The sequence below is a fragment of the Theropithecus gelada genome, chromosome 11 (assembly GCF_003255815.1).
Source record: "Theropithecus gelada isolate Dixy chromosome 11, Tgel_1.0, whole genome shotgun sequence".
Lineage (NCBI taxonomy): Eukaryota > Metazoa > Chordata > Mammalia > Primates > Cercopithecidae > Theropithecus > Theropithecus gelada.
In genome coordinates this window covers 73,012,894-73,029,403 of record NC_037679.1, presented here as the reverse complement: position 1 = coordinate 73,029,403, position 16,510 = coordinate 73,012,894, and the positions used below count along the sequence as shown (strand labels likewise).

Below are 16,510 nucleotides of genomic sequence, written 5' to 3'. Positions count from 1 at the left end.
GCCAGTTTTGCAGATGAGAAAATTGAGGCCCACAGAAACAAGGTAATTGACCCAAAGTCTCAGGTTAAATTAGCAGCTGAGCTAAGACTTATTCCCAGATAGGCCATATGCCTAGATTTTTCTATTATATTTTATTGGCTCTTCTATTCTCCTCCAACATTACTTTTTAATAAAATTATTGCTAACGTTTTCAGAGTGCTCATATTACATGTACTTTTACTAACCCTTTTAATGAAAACTTTTCCTAGAGCTATCCTGTGAAATAGATGCTCTGTCCTTGCTGTCACTGCAGGAGCTGAAGCACAGTTAAATACATTTCTCAAGGCTGAATAGCTAGTCTTTTAGGTTGAATTCTCCCAGAAGCAGATTCTGACACAAGGATTCAAGGGCAAACAGTATTGGGGGCGGTGCAGAAAAGCCTGGTGAGAAAGGGATGCGGGGAAGGGGAGGAGCCCAGGGTGCAGAGTGCTGCTGCAGTACGCTGTCCTGTGGGTGCCTGGAGCTCTGCCTAGGGGAAAGCCTGCAGCGCTCATACCTCAGTCTCATCCCACCCAAGGACAAGGGGACCAGCAACTCCTGAGAGCTGAGGGCTGCTCCCAGGGGGCGTTAACTCTGCAGCACATTCTGCTGGCTGCATGTGGTAGCAGGTGGGCGGTCTGTAGTTCAGGAGCCTTGGTACTGAGATGCAGACCCCAGCCCCTGGAAGCCTAGGAAGGTGCAGCCCTGCTCACGAGTGGAGGAGGGGCTGGGATTTGATCCAGGAGCTCCAGCTTCAGAGCCCCAGGCCTTACCCGCCTCTGTAGAGCTGCCTGGCAGCCTTGCAACAAGGATCATGCCAGAGAGGTTGGTTCCTCCTGGGTCCATCTCCTAAGTGCCTGGTTGCTGAAGTTCCAAATGGTGAACCTCATCTGGAGACCCCCACAGTCCCTGCTGGTGTCAGCTGGGGACCCTCCTCCCTCCTGTGGTCCCACATGTGGGCATTTCCTCTCTGCAGGCTGCAGCAGAGCGAAGCAAGACTGTGATTCTGGTCAAGAACCTCCCAGCAGGCACCCTGGCAGCCGAGCTGCAGGAGACCTTCGGCCGTTTTGGCAGCCTAGGCCGCGTGCTGCTGCCAGAGGGTGGAATCACCGCCATCGTGGAGTTCCTGGAGCCCCTGGAGGCCCGCAGGGCCTTCAGGCATCTGGCCTATTCCAAGGTAGGGCTGCTGGAGACCCGGAGTCGATCTGGAGAAGGACCAGTGAGGGCTGCTTCAAGGGAGAGGGTGCACTGGACTGTGGATTCACAGATGTGGCACGTGGGAGCTCACGTGCCACTGGTCTGGATCATGGTTGAGTGTCATCCCTACCGCCTGAAAAGCCATCTGGAAGGGAAGAATGGGAGAGGGAAGTTCTTTTTTTTTTTTTTTTGAGACGAAATCTTGCTCTGTCGCCCAGGCTGGAGTGGCGCGATCTCTGCTCTCTTCAAGCTCCGCCTCCCGGGTTCACGCCATTCTCCTGCCTCAGCCTCCCAAGTAGCTGGGACTACAGGCGCCCGCCACCACGCCTGGCTAATTTTTTTGTATTTTTAATAGAGATGGGGTTTCACCGTGTTCACCAGGATGGTCTTGATCTCCTGACCTCGTGATCCACCCACCTCGGCCTCCCAAAGTGCAGGTGTGAGCCACCGCACCTGGCCGGGAGAGGGAAGTTCTAAACCATCCTCCAGAAAGCATGCCTTGGTTCCTTGCCTGACTCTAGCTTTTCTTTGGCTTTCTTTACCCATGTTAATTTGGATTAACATTTTAATTTTAATTAAATGTGTTCATTCTTTTTTTAAAAAAATGTATTTTATTTATTTATTTTTAAAGACATGATCTCTCTCTCTCACCCAGGCTACAGTGTAGTGGCGCCATCTTGGTTCGCTGCAGCCTCGAGCTCTGGGACTCAAGCAATCCTCCCTCCTCAGCCTCCCATGTAGCTGAGACTACAGGCATGCACCACCATGCCTGGCTAATTTTTTTATTTTTTGTGGAGGGCAAATTTCTGGCTAATTTCTCTATTTTTGTACAGAAAAAGTTCTCCCTATTTTGCCCAAGAATGAGCATTCTTGATGCTTTTGCAATCTTGTAGCTACAATGAGATGAATGAAAGTCATTTCTGTAGGTGGGGCTGTCTCCTGGTTCTTGGTTTAGAAAAAAGCCAACAGTTGTGTATTAGTTTGCTGGCTGCGGCTGTCATAACAAATTTTCACAAGCCAGTTGGCTTGAAACAACAGAAATAGATCGTCCCATGGTTCCAAAGGCCACAGTCTGAAATCAAGGTGTCAGCAGGGTTGTGCTTCCTCTGAAGGCTCTAGGGAGTCTGATCTGTGTCTCTTCCAGCTTCTGGTGGCTCCAGGGATCCCTGGCCCATGGCTGCATCACTCCAGTTTCTCCCTTCATCCTCACGTGGTATTTCCTCTTCTCCTCTTAGTCTTCCTCTGTATTTCTCTTAGAAGGACACTTGTCATTGGATTTAGGGTCTGCCTGGATAATGCAAGATGATCTCATCTCAAAATCTTTCACTTAATGAAATTTGCGAAGATACTTTTTCCAAACAAGGGCGCATTCGTGAGTTCTAGGGGTTCAAGACATAGACATACCCTGTGGGGCCACTGCAAGTGTTTTCTGTTTATATGGTACTTTAGCACTTTGCAGACCTTGGTCTCCCCCAGCAATTCTGAGAGATAAGTATTCGTGTCCCCCCAGCAATTCTGAGAGATAGATATTCATGTCCCCCAGCAATTCTGAGAGAGAGATATTCATGTCCCCCAGCAATTCTGAAAGATAGATATTCATGTCCCCCAGCAATTCTGAGAGATAGATATTCATGTTCCCCAGCAATTCTGAGAGATAGATATTCATGTCCCCCAGCAATTCTGAGAGAGAGATATTCATGTCCCCCAGCAATTCTGAGAGATAGATATTCATGTCCCCCAGCAATTCTGAGAGATAGATATTCATGTCCCCCAATAATTCTGAGAGATAGATATTCATGTCCCCATTTTGCTGGTAAGGAAATGATTTCTCATTCTCTGCTACTTTAACCCCATAATAGTGTTTAGCTTGGGACTCTGTGGTCACTAAGCTCTCAGGAAGTCAGTCTGTGCCTGAGCCATAAGAAAAATTATCTAGGTGGGGCCCCATGACTGAGATGTGAGCATCCTTTGGAATGTGACACCATCCTTTCTTCCTTCTGCTTTGGGAGGACATGCCCACCACCAAAGGCTCTCTCTGTGTGAGCCACAGTTTGAGAGCACTGACTAGGTGAGGCCTCCTGTTTTGGGCGGTGTCTATTTCACCAACAAGAAGACTGCTGTCTTCATTTTGCACATATGGAAACTGATGGCCTCTCTGATGCCCTGGCACACGATCACACAGCTCAGCGTGATGCAGCTCACTGTCTGCACGCCAGTCTGTTTCACTCTGAAGCATGTGTATGTTTCTGAAACATAACTAATTTGCAAGGCTTTCATGGAGTATGAAATTTGAAAAGATTCAAAAAGGGCATTTGTTGACAAGTCTCGCTCCCACCCCGTCCTGCAGCTCCCCAGTGGCTGCCTAATGAGGCAGGTGTCATCAGTGTCTTGTTTATCACCCCCCGGCCCCCCCCCCTTTTTTTTTTTTTAACAGACAGGATTTCCCTGGAGTACAGTGGCAGAATCCTAGCTCACTGCAGCCTCAAACTCCTGAGCTCAAGGGATCCTCCCACCTCAGCTTCCTGAGTAGCTACAGGTGTGTGCCACTATGCCCAGCTATCCTTTTAAAAAAATAACATCTGCATGCACACACACGCACGCATATACAGGTGTTGCCCGTGGTTATATGCACATAGAGAGAAAGCGTGTTCTCTTAATGGGTATTTCACACTTCCTCCTGGAGAGCCGCACTTTACCAATGATGTGCTCTCTCCTCGTCCCACTCCCATCTAAAGTATAAAACTTTAGCGTTTCATACTCTGATTGGAAAAAGCACAAAGAGGGCCTTGGAGCTGCCGTATGTCTGGTGGCAACAGAGACTAAAGCCTCTCTCCCGTACCCTGAGATGCAGCACGGGGGCGAGTGTTGTCCTCAGGGAGTAGACAGCAGTCAGGGCTCTGGGCTGGGCTCCTTCCGGCTCCATTCTTGGGTGAATTGCCCACCGTCTGTGACCCTTGGGCTGTGATCTGCATGGGACTGAGTCCCTCCCTAGCAGTGTGTTGTAATGAGGACCCACAGGGCCATCACTCTTGTCTCTGCAGTTCCACCATGTCCCCCTGTATCTGGAGTGGGCTCCAGTTGGCGTCTTCTCCAGCGCAGCCCCACAGAAGAAAAAGCTCCAAGACACACCTTTGGAACCTGCGGAAAAGGATGAAGCAGAGCCAGAAACAGGTAAGAGCTGAGTCTGAGACCAGGATGCCTTGGGATAACAGGTGAGGGAAAGGAGGAGGGTGAGGGGCAGCGGGAAGTTTCTCATCGAGCCTCTGGTTTAAAGTTCTTTGTTCATGCTAGAGACTAGTGGGGCTCAGACTCAGATTTTATGGGCATGTCCTGTAAAAACCAGTGTCAGAATTATGGATGCAGCATGCTTTTAGTTTGTCAATTAAAGCTTGTAGGGGAAAAAAACTATCATCTATTACAAGGATTCAAAGCAGAGCAAGTGTAAACAACCTTCCTATTTCAAAGACGGGCCAGAATGGCTCATGGGGGAGGGTGGCTGGTACGGGAGATACTTATTCTCATGTCCTTGGAGTGGCAGTGCACTCTGATGTCCAGTGACTACAAAGGCAGGAAAGGAAGGGGAAGCCGTGGCCCCTGGGGGCCAGAGAGCACAGCCCCCACCCCCTGGCTAATGCTTCCTAGCTGGGGAAAGGGGTATCATTGGGCTTTGGGACTGGGCAGTACTTTCTTGTCAGGACTGCTTTGCAAATCACAAGACATTTCACATCCCTGGCCTGTGCCTCTGAGTGTCATGAGTGCCCCCAGTCCTTGTGACAACCTGGAACACCCCCATGCTTTCCTAGATGCCCACAGTGGGCAGTATAGCCCCCGCATTGAGGACCTCGTAGTCTGAGAACCATGACCACATCTTAGAAGCCAAGACGAACAGGACCATGGTCATTCTATCCAGATGTTAAGATTTTCCTTGTCAGTAGTAACCACTCCTCTATACACACCCACATTACAGCAACCAGTTGTTTAATTTATTAAAATAGGATGTTAAAAAAAAAAAGTAGTAAGTCCTTAGCTACTCTCTCCTTTGTTCTCGTATTCTTTTTTTTATAAGGACATTTCATAGTTTAAAAAAAAAAATAGTTGGAGAGCAACATTGTCAGATTTAAAATTTTTTTTTTTTTTTTTTTGAGACAGAGTCTTGCTCTGTTGCCCAGGCTGGAGTGCACGATCTCGGCTCACTGCAACCTCTATCTCCTGGGTTCAAGCAATTCTCCTGCCTCGGCCTCCCGAGTAGCTGGGACTACAGGCGCCCGCCACCACACCTGGCTAGTTTTTTTGTCTTTTTAGTAGAGACAGGGTTTCACCATATTGGCCAGGCTGGTCTGGAATTCCTGGCCTCAAGTGATCTGCCTGCCTCAGCCTCCCAAAGTGCTGGGATTACAGGCATAAGCCACCATGCCCAGTCTAAGATTTTAATGAAATAGACTTTGCTGTACCTAACCTCCCCTGCCCTGTCCGCATTTCTCATTTCCGTGTTTCACTGTGGATCTTCAGGACTGGCTCAGCCAGCACAAGGCATTTAGAAGTGCTGGTCTGGAGGCCTGTTTCAGTCAGGAAGCAAAATCCTTCAGTCCCTTTGCGGTGTGAGGACCCAGAAGCATCCCCTGTCGTTGGGGTTAATGATGATTGGTGTAAAGCTTGTGAAAACCTGTCTCCTGCTCCTGCTCGTTTATGAGTTAGCTCTCTCCACTCCGTTTGGATCAGGGTCTCCTTCAAAACCTGTGCTTGCTCCCATCAAAACAAAATTCTCTTTATGTCATCTTGGCTTGTTCTTCACTGTCTCCCCCAAATCACAGCTGCCTTGGTTTTCAGTTCAGTTACTACCCTTGAACCTAAGTAATGTGTTTTTTTGGCCCAAAGCAAGTTCTCCTTCGAAACACAGAGATCATCCAGGACTGAGCGGCACTGAAATCAAATCCGGAGGAGGCCTCTTCCTGCAGCCTTGGGTGGCAACAGGAGGCAGGCGGGGGACACGTGGTGCCTCCCAAGGTGACCGCTTCCACCAGGCTTTTCATTTCCTTGTGTCCTGGGGATTCTCCCTCTCTGCTGTCTCCTTTGTTCTGTAACACTTGTCACAATTTCTATTTATTCTGTTTGTTTGTTACTCGTATTTGTTTCCTATCTATCTCAGCCAGACATTGAGTTGTGAAGGCAGGGAGTGGGGCTCTCTCCTTCACTGCCCGGTACCGAGTACCCCGGGAGGCGCAGGCATAGGGAAGCTCGGTTCACAGGTGTCAAGGGAGTGAGTGAACACATGAGAATCTGCCTCTTTGTCCCTTGGAAAGATGGGGCTGGGTCATACTTGTCTTTCTCCCAAGCCTCTGGCACATAGTAGAAGCTTAGTTAGGTTTGAACGTTTGGTTTTGGTTTTTAGCCCTGCCTCAGAACACAGTGGTGACAGTAATACCATCTATCAGAATAATAGTGGGGGCTCCCATTTGTCCCCACCCGCACAAATGGCCCTTTATTTTATTTCAAATGCTCATCACTTCCTGGAATTGTGTCATGAGTGGGTTCCTTTCCCTGGTGTTGCTCTGTCTGACTCTGCCCCTGGAATGGCCACTCCACACACCGAGAGCCCGTTGACCTTGCTCACGGCAGTATCCTAGCACCCAGGAATGTGCCCCCGTGGCTGGTAGTGATCAGGAAGTGCGTGTGAGCGAACCCAAGAGCAAAAGCAGCAGTTATGCCATGCCGGGCATGGTTCTAAGCCCTTGGCGTCCTCATCATGTACGGCCTAGAGCTCCTGGAGAAATGGCCCTGAGATTTCCAGTAAGCAGCCACTCTGTGACTGGACAAACCACCTGCCTCTCTGAGGCTCGGTTTCCATATCTGTAAAATGGGTGTGATATCTGCCCCGTCCCCCGAGGGCGTGGTGGGATGTCACATGCACATTACCAGTCCTCTGCTGCTGCTGTTGGTGACCAAGTAATATAAATCACAGTGCATCTTGAGAGGCTGAGGCAGGAGGATCACTTGAGTCCAGAAGTTCAAGACAAGCCTGCACAACATGACAAAACCCCATTTCTACGAAAAATACAAAAATTAGCTGGGCGTGGTGGTACATGCCTTGTTGTCCCAGCTACTCAGGAGGCTGAGTTTGGAGGATCACTTGAGCCTGGGAGATCGAGGCTGCAGTGAGCCAAGATTATACCACTACACCCAGCCTGGGTGACAGAGCAAGACCCTATCTCAAAAATTAAATTTAGAAAAATATGTCACAGTGAATAGTCTTTAACTCACCACGGGCACCAGCCCTGAGCCAGCAGCCGAGCTGGGTGATCAAGATGGACACCACACAGATGCACAGACCCCCTTCCCCAGGAACTCCTGAGCTGTGGAGGACAATAGAGCTGTTGGGGGACAAGTGAGATGTCACAAATAGTAATAGAAGTGGGCCCTGAGTACAGCAATGTCTGCAGCACAGCACAGGGTGTGTCGCGGAGATAGTATGCTGTGGTTTACCGTCAGAGTGTTTTCCCACCCCCTGCCCCGCGGGTCCTCCAGCTTTCTGGGTCTACATTGCAGGTTTGAGCATGTCCCCAACAGCCCTTACCTCCCAGAGGGGCTGCTTTCCAGGGCCTGACCATGACTCACACAAAGAAGGCCTTAGAGCCCGGCTGGCCGCCGGGCCTCCTTTGGCCCGGGAAGTTGTGCGTGTCTGTACTAATTCCAAGCCCTACTGCGTCCTGCGTCATTGGTGAATTCCCACAGAGCTGATCTCCAGGGCCTCCTCCTGCCCTCTCACTGCAGGCAGCCGGGTGCACAGCCCCTCCTGGCTGGTGCTGTTCTTTTCACCTGCTCCTCCCCCACCCCCGCCCTCTTTGCATTGTTCTCGAAGCTTCGCCAGATCCCCCCGTGGTATGAAGACAAGGAGGGCTGAGGGGGACTCAGCCAGCCCCCAAAGCCCTGGATTTTCTCAGGCTCCCAAGGAAGAAGAGTAGGAGGGGAGTGGACGTAGCTTTTTTTTTTTATTTTACCCCCTTCCTTTCTGCAAAGCTCTCCTGTTCTCTGTACCAGTCTCGAGGGAGGGGGACAGCATGTTTTATCTCCCCACAACCAAGACCCTCACCTCCAGATAAAGGGCTCAGAGTGGGGGGAGGTCCTGAAAAGCTGCTTGCAACTGATAACAGTCTTTGCTGTCAGCTCCAGCGCTGAGAGCCGGGAAAGGGGAGGAGGCCGCAGTAAATTCTGTGGCCTGATTATAATAAAGCCCCATGTGGCGATGCGTGACTGGATTTGATTGTGCTAACTACAGATGGAAGCACATTTCCCCCTGCCTCTCCCAGCCCCCTCCAGCCCACCTTGGTGGCTTTTAGATCCTTCCCCTCACTCCCCCGCCCCCAGGCCCAACCCTGATTCCTGTCTCACTTCTTCCCTCTTTTTCTGGTTCCTGGTGATTTTGTTGGCAAACATCTGTTTGAGTTTCACAATACCTTATTTTTTTCTTTCCCATCTTTCTTTTGTCTCCTGACTTGGGGCCAGCAGCAGAAGTGCTTTTTAAAATAACCTTTGGCTTCATGGCCTTGGCTCCTGACTGTCTCCACGCCTCTCTGGACACAGCCTGGCCTGGTGACTCGGGGAGCAGAAGCTGACTGGCAGTGGCGCCCAGCTGTGAATTCGGACGCCTGGCCTTGGCTGGCCTTCCTGGGAGCATGAAGCCAGCAGCTCACCCTGCAGGGAGAAGGGGAAGGAGGGCCAGGGGCTCCCCACACTGGGTTGTCTTACCTCTCCCAGGGTTAGGGATTTCCAACATTTTCCCCTGGATTTCTCTCTCATCAAGGCCTGCTGGGCAGTGTGGGTAGCAGGGATGATATTAAAAACAAAACTGTTCTCTCGCAGCACTCACTTCAGGCCCAGGCTCAGGTCTCACAGCCTGTTCTGCATTCATTCTCATCATCATCCTGCAAGTAGGCACCATGATGGCCAGCCCCTTTTTAGATGGAAAGAAGGAAGCACAGAGTTTGCATGACTTGAGCAAGGTCACACATGTGGAAAGAGTTGGGATGTGACCTGAAGCCATCAACTCTGAGGCCTGTGCTCTTACCTAAAACCCCACAGCTCCTCTTGATCACAGTAAGGGCTATTTCGTGATCGCTGTGTTCTAGGCACATGCCGAGTGCCCAACATACTCATTGTCCACAAGTAGATCTGCTCTGAGCCCAGTGCTGGAGATGCGGCGCCAGCTGAGTCAGACTGGGTCCTGTCCTCAAGCTCTCCGTGTAGCTGGGGAGCACAGATAGAGGAGCAAACTGCTCCGTACGGTGATGCCAGAACAGGACAGGGCTCTGAAAACAGGAAAGCAGAAGAATGGAACAGCGAGTGGCTGGGCCCGGGCTGGAGACTGCTTGAACTACAGTGGACAGGATGAGCTCCCCGCGGGGAGGCTGTGTGAGAAGGAGCTAGGCCTGGGAAAGCAGCAGACCAGCAGAATAGGCAGAGGCCAGCAGGTGCAAAGGCCCCGTGGTAGGGAGGGGGGCTTGGCAGGCTCGACCACCAGAAAAGAGACCAGTGTGTTTAGAATGGAGGTGACAGGAGAGAAGGGAAAAGGGTAAGGGATGAAGTCAGGGAAAGTGGTGAGCCAGAGAGAGGGGCAGAGGGCACAGCAGCAAGGAGGCTCTTCAGTCATTCTGGTGAGGGGAGAGGTGATGGAGCCATGGCCTGGCATGTGGAGGAAGTAGTGGATACTTGCATTTCCAAACAGCCCAGCAAAGCGCAGGTGTATGAGGACTGCTGGCAAAGATAACAACTCTTCCCCCTTCGAAGCACACTGGCCACCGCTCATGGACCTGGGAGGCCATGCTGAGGGCTGCTGGGCACTCCATGTTGTTGCCCTTGTAAGACTTGGGAACTCCTGGAATGCCACGCTGGGGACTGGCTGGGTTCCAGGGCCTTGTGGGAGAGAGGGGGAAGGGCCATTATCTTTGTCAGTGGTCTGTATACACCTGTGTTTTGCTGGTTTTTGAAACAACCTATACAATACATCCTATACAATATACTCACATTAATTTACAGTTCATTTAAACTTCAAATGTAGATTTTGCATTCCTTCTTGTTCATAATTATTATATCATCGTCCTTTTAAAATTTGGTAATTGAGTTTACAGTCACTCACTGTTCTGTTTACCAATGTTCCTACAAATTAGTATGACTTTGGGGTTTTTGTTTGTGTATGTATTTTTGGTATCAGAGGAGAGGTGGTTTTCATAAACTCCATTTTATAAGTAAGGGTGCTGAGACGGCAGTGAAGTTACTCGCCCAGGGTCATGCAGCTAGGTTGTGGCAGGGCTGGGACTAGGCCTGCCCTCGTCTTCGGGGGCCCTTCTCCAGTAGATCTCTAAAGACCGTGATACCCTTGAATTGTTAGTTCTTCTAGGATCCAGGATGAAGTTTCAGGTGTAGGGTGGTGGTTGCTATGAACGCAAGGTTCGGGGAAAGAACGGACGTCTCCGGGGTCAGCCAGAGCCTGCGCTGTTGGAGGAAAGGCAGACCCCTTTGAGAACATCTTTCATTTCAAGCTGGGTGTTCCTCCCGAAGGGGAGGGTAAGAGGCTGACTTATGGGAGGTTGGAGATGCCGGGTGAGCCCCATGCCAGGCCAACTGCACACCCAGATAATCAGTCTTCACCATCCTCACATTTCCCTCTTGTTCTTCCTGGGCTGGGGCTAAGGGCAGCTGATCTGCCAGGGAAGGGATCTATCCAATCCTGGTCTCAGCTCTGTTACTAAACCCAAACATCACACCTCCTTGGGCAGGTGCCTGGGCATTTAATGATGCCCTTTGTAGCACACCAGCCACCGCTCATGGACCAGGGAGGCAGTATGGAGTCAACTCCAGCCACGCTAAGGGGTGCTGGGCTCCCCGGGTTGTTACCCTTGTGAGACTTGGAACTCCTGGAATGCCACACTGGGCACTGGCTGGGTTCCAGGGCCTTGGGGGAGAAAGACAGAAGGGCATCTGCCAGTGCTCTGGGGCAGGCTAGATGCAGGGAGCAGAGCACCGAGGTTTCAATGAGCTGGTGTACTTGTTGACTATTGCCTAATTTAAAAGTCACTTGCCATTAAGTTGCCAAGATTTAAAAACCATGGGATTTCCTCTGTAAAGCTGAATTTCCTGCTTCTCTTAATAGATCTGAATTCTGGCCACGCTAGGTTGACCTTTCTGTCAATTGGCCAGTGCCAAGAAGGGGCTGCTCCCTTAAAGTGGCCATGAGCCCTCTTGGTCACCATCCCCACTATGCTTTTTTCTATAAAATTTTTTTCCAGTCTTCCATGAACCTGTCTCATCAACCAGAAGGTGCCTGAGATTTCGGGTTCCGATGCGGCAGCCTCCAGAACTCTCCTTGGGCCCCCCGTTTTCTGTGATGTAGCTGCTGTGGTCATGAGTGAGACTGTACTCAGGGCATCCAACCATGTGCCTGGTGCATGGTAGGGGACCTCATCAGTGTTCTTTCCTTTCTCCTTTAATCTCCAAGATGTCAAACGCCAAGGAGGGCCAGCGGGGTGGAAATATCGTTCCCTGCTGAAGGTCATGGTTTTCATCTCCATTGAAGTTCTGGTCCAGGACCTGAAGTCTTAGCTGCCTTGCATAGCTTTAGTTCTCACCATTAGTGGTACTTTTTCCTCCAGCTTTGTTTGAAAGTTGGGTTTTGAGTACAAAGGGCCACACCATGGAGTCTGTCTTGTTGGGTAAATTGTGTTAGTTTCTTGGTTGGGGGAGGAGCCTTTGTGTAGATTTCTTCTTTTTGTCCTGGTATCTGAGTCTCGACTCTGGGCTTACCAGAGGGAGGAAGGCAGTGTGTTCAACTGATGTTAAAGAGACAGGATTATCGTGGTAGCTGTTTCTGTAAGGACTTAAAAGGGTTGTTTTATGACAAAGTGGTCAAAGCTTAATTAGGACTTGAAAGCATTAGGCTTCCATCAGAAAGGGCACGACAGACAGAGGCATCTTTGGTGCTTGGCAGTGAGAGTGTGTGGGATGGAGCTGAACCCCAGAAAGCCCCCTTACATCATGCAGAAATTTGAACTATGCAAGTGAAGGTGTAAGTAGAAGAAAGGCTGTCTCCATCAGCTCCAGCCTACCCGCCCATGGGACCTCCAGGTGCTTCTGCCAGGCTAGCGTACAGGGTTTAACTCTTAAGGGAGGTCACTGGTCATCTGCTTAGAAACATTGAGGGTGAGGGATGTGAAGGCACAGCCTGAGAACTGCTCTGAAGAATTGCTAAGACAGTCTGATTTCCTGGGGGATATGGGAATAGCTTCAGAAGCCTTGTCTTTGGAGGAGGAATTTGTCTCCAGGTCCTAATCATGTGACTTGGGGAAATTGGGGAGCTTGAAACGAATTGAACACATTTCCTCCTAAGATTTCTCAAAAGATCATGACACTGCCCTGTTCCAACTTCCTGAGGCTTCTGTCAGCTGAGAATGAAATCTACATGCTTAGGGGCACTGCAGCTAGCAGGTCTAGTCTCCCTGTTCCCAACTCCCTGAGCTGCAGCCACACACAGACAACACGCATGCAGACACACACACACACACAGACACACACACCCCTTGCTAACTCACAGCTTCATATTTGCTCTTTAGAGAACCTCTCTAAAGAGCCTCTCCCTAAAATGCTGTTCTTTCAGAGTAGGAGCGGCACAAAGTGCTAGCAGTGACAGGTTGAAATGACAACCATCCCTAATGCCATTCTCCAGAAATAAACCAGGAGCACTTTATGCATCTCCTTCCTGTGATCCGTGTGTGTGTGTGTGTGTGTGTGTGTGTACACACTTGTATGTTTTCTCATAAATGTGCAGATCGTGTTTTTTGTTTGTTTTTTGTTTTTGAGATGGAGTCTCACTCTGTCACCCAGGCTGGAGTGCAATGGCTTGATCACAGCAACCTCTGCCTCCCAGGTTCAGGCAATTCTTGTGCCTCAGACTCCCGATTAGCTGGGATTATAGGTGCCCACCACCATGCGCGGCTAATTTTTTATTTTTAGTGGAGACAGGGTTTCACCATGTTGGCCAGGCTAGTCTTGAACTCCTGACCTCAAGTAATCTGCCCGCCTCAGCCACCCAGAGTGCTGGGATTACAGGCATGAGCCACTGCACCTGGCTTAGATCATGATTTAAATTACCTTGAACATTTTCTAAAATTACAGTATACACTTTTTTTAGTATCTTAATTTTTCTCTAACTTTTTTGTGATGAGCTTTGTTGTGTGTCATTAAACGTTCTTTGGAAACATCACTTTTAATGACTACATATTATTCCAGCTTTTGGTGGTTCTCTACCTTACCTAGTCTGTTGTTTGTGAACGTCGAGTATTTCCAGTTTTTCCCTGTGATGCGTAACTCTGAATTTAATATGTGTAGACAAAACCACACTTTTTGTGTATATGCTTCCTGAAGTAATGCGTATGAGGGATTTTGATGGTATATAACATTCTTTAGGCTCAAGGGAGTAGTATTTAGACGCTTCCTAAGTTTTGCTCCCATCCTATAATTTTTGAAAAGTTTTAAGTTGCATTTTAGTTTGAAAGTTCACTAAGGGCTATTTTTTTGAGGAAAAATAACATTTTGCTTAGGCTTGTGATTTAGTAAAACAGTTCACATGGTAATTTATTTTGAAGTTCAAATTAGTGTGAGCTGGTCCTGTTTAGGCTCTGTTTGGGGGCTGGGTTTCGTATTCCTTTCTCTTTACAACATAGCAAGGGCAGGACTTTCTCTCTGTCTCAAGAGTTGCTGAAGCTCAGCACAAGTTGGGGATCACAGTGCCCCTTTCTGCCACTGCCTGCAGAGGCAGAACCCCTTTACCTAGTAGGCTCTTTGCAGTTGGCCCCAGGGCTCTGGTGGGTTTGACATTATTTCATGGATTTGATGTTTTTGTCTTTGTTTTGATGGGGATTTAGTGCCTGATGGTGAAAGCCCAGAAGATGAAAATCCAACAGAAGAAGGAGTAGACAACTCTTCAGCAAACATGGAAGAGGAGGAGGAGGAAGAGGAAGAAGAAGAAGAGAGTCTCCCAGGGTGTACTCTGTTTATTAAGAATCTCAATTTTGACACAACAGAAGAGAAGCTGAAGGGAGTGAGTGGTTTCTCAGCCCAGTAGGGAGGGCTGTGGGATGGGAAACCCTAGTCTACTGATGTGGCTACTGCATTGATTCTGCCTTAAAACATGATGCGTGTTAATATGCACTTGGGACAACAACCAGCACCACCTACTTGACCCCTTCTCCTGGGGTGTCCAGTAGACAGCTCAACTGAAGACTAGAGCAGTAGCAAGGCTGGCCAGGGGGCCTGAGAGGGGCTACCACATATGCTTTGGAGACATACCAGAATCTCTAGGGAGACCGTGGAATATGAAGGCAATAGTTGTTTCTATGATGTAAACTACCCAAAAGTCAATGTCAGCACAATCCTCTCAGCCTGCTGGGAATAATGGAGAAGCCACGTCAATGAATGAGGGTCTGGGCCTGACCTGGAATCCCTGGATGGGGTGAGATTTTTGCATTTATGGGAAGAGGGAAGGGGATGAAAGGGCAGGGAGCTCCAAATAGAAGGTTGGTAAAAGCCAAATGAGGGCTGTGCTGAGTGAGGGCAGGGGGCTTCTAGAAGGAATTGGACCAGCGATCAGGAAACAATGGGGCCTCCAGTTCCAAAGAAGTGGGGTCTGCAAGCTCCCCTACTGTGTGGCACCTCCCTCAGGAGACCCTTTATTTCTAGAGACTGGGCTTGGCACAGAATAAACACTCAATGGGTTTTTCAGTTTTTTGTTTTGTTTTAATGAATAACAACAGCAGGCTGATAGCCATCAACTTGTTCTGGGAAAGAAGCTGGCCATAAGAATGGACCTGATTGATTTCTAAAAATCCCTCTGAACCCTAAAATTCTATCATGGGGTCAAGAGAGAAGACAGTGTCCACTGAGCCTCAGGGGTAGGAACATGGTGGGCAGATGCTACGGAGGCAAACGTTGGGGTGTGGTAGAGAGGCAGAGGGCCACAGCCCCTCTGTGACCCTCTGGCTCGGCCTCTGTGATGTGACTGTCCCTTTACGTATCAGAAGAGCGGCCCCAGCAGCAGAGATACCCTGACTAAAGCAGCAGCGTTTAAGGAGCTAAGATTTACCTTATTAAGCAATTGGAAACACACCCTTAGACTTGCCTTTGGCTACTTCCTGGTTCCATTTTTGTTTTGCTTTGCTTTTAAACAGTGGCATGTGCTGGTAGCATCCAAAAGGTAGATAGATTTGAATATGTCAGATAGATTTGAACGTTAATTTTATTTTTTTCTGGTGCGGGTCTGGTATGGGAACATCATTATCCGGGATCATTGTTTCCTGGGAGATGCACGCAAACAGCAGCCCAAGAGCATCCTCTGAATTCAAGGATTCTGGAGCTGGAAGTCACAGCCAAGATGACCTAGTTCACTCTCTTCATGGAACATGGCTGGAGGCTGAGCTTCAGAGAGGCTGGTTCACTGTCCTTAGGTCACACAGTCCACTTGAGGCCCTCAGGGGAAGAGCCCCTAGTTCCCAGGGCTCCTGTCTCACGCCCTGAGTGCAGAGCCGTGGTTAGCAATCAGCCTCCTTGGGCTTGGATCCCAGCTTTGCTCCATGCTAATGATGTGACCCTGAGTGAGTCTGTCAGCCTTTCTGTGCCATAGTTTCTTCATCTGTAACATGGGGATGGTAATAGACTCTTCTCATGGAGTTGTTTTGATGACTGGGTGAAGGAGATATTCCAAGTAAAGCACCTGACACTTTAAACACAAGAGTCAGTAAGCGGCTGCTGCTCGTAGTATTTGTTTCTCAAGATTCTCCTGGGCCCCTGGGCTTCCCTGTTGCCCATTGGTGAATGGGCACCTGCCTTTCCCTGGGCCCCGTGTGTGGTGCTGCAGACACAGTCGGGAACCAGGTAAACATGGATTTTGCTATGATTGGGTTTCAAATTCTAGCAAAGGAGACAGAAAAAGTTAAGGGGAAAATAGAATAGACTATGACTTAAAATTTTTGTAAAAATTATTTTAGCATTTGGTGCAGGGGGCAGTGAGAGGCCCGGACTGGGACAGTAGACCCCATGCTCCAGAACTTAGGCCCGGCTTCCCGATTGCATGATCTACAGTCAGTCTCTCACTGTTCTGTGTCCTACTTCCTTCTTCTAAAACTGGAACAAGAAACAAGCCCAGCTGCTCTTATGGGGAACCCTAGGGGACTGTCCAGGTTACTTAAAGAAGGTCATCACTCATCACCTCAAAATGTTTTGGGGACCCCAAGTTGTCCATATGGCAAATTTG

The 16,510-nt window shown here is 49.3% G+C and overlaps 1 protein-coding gene across 2 annotated transcripts in view; it reads left to right on the top strand.

The window, feature by feature from the left end:
* Nucleotides 1-16,510, top strand: part of RBM19 (RNA binding motif protein 19) — a 146,747-nt gene that overhangs the window by 25,374 nt on the left and 104,863 nt on the right. For both annotated transcript variants that reach the window (XM_025403266.1, XM_025403265.1), the window contains exons 15-17: nt 995-1,195; nt 4,257-4,386; nt 14,127-14,302. In XM_025403266.1, the coding sequence (XP_025259051.1) occupies nt 995-1,195; nt 4,257-4,386; nt 14,127-14,302 (507 nt within the window). The remainder of the gene's footprint in view (nt 1-994; nt 1,196-4,256; nt 4,387-14,126; nt 14,303-16,510) is intronic.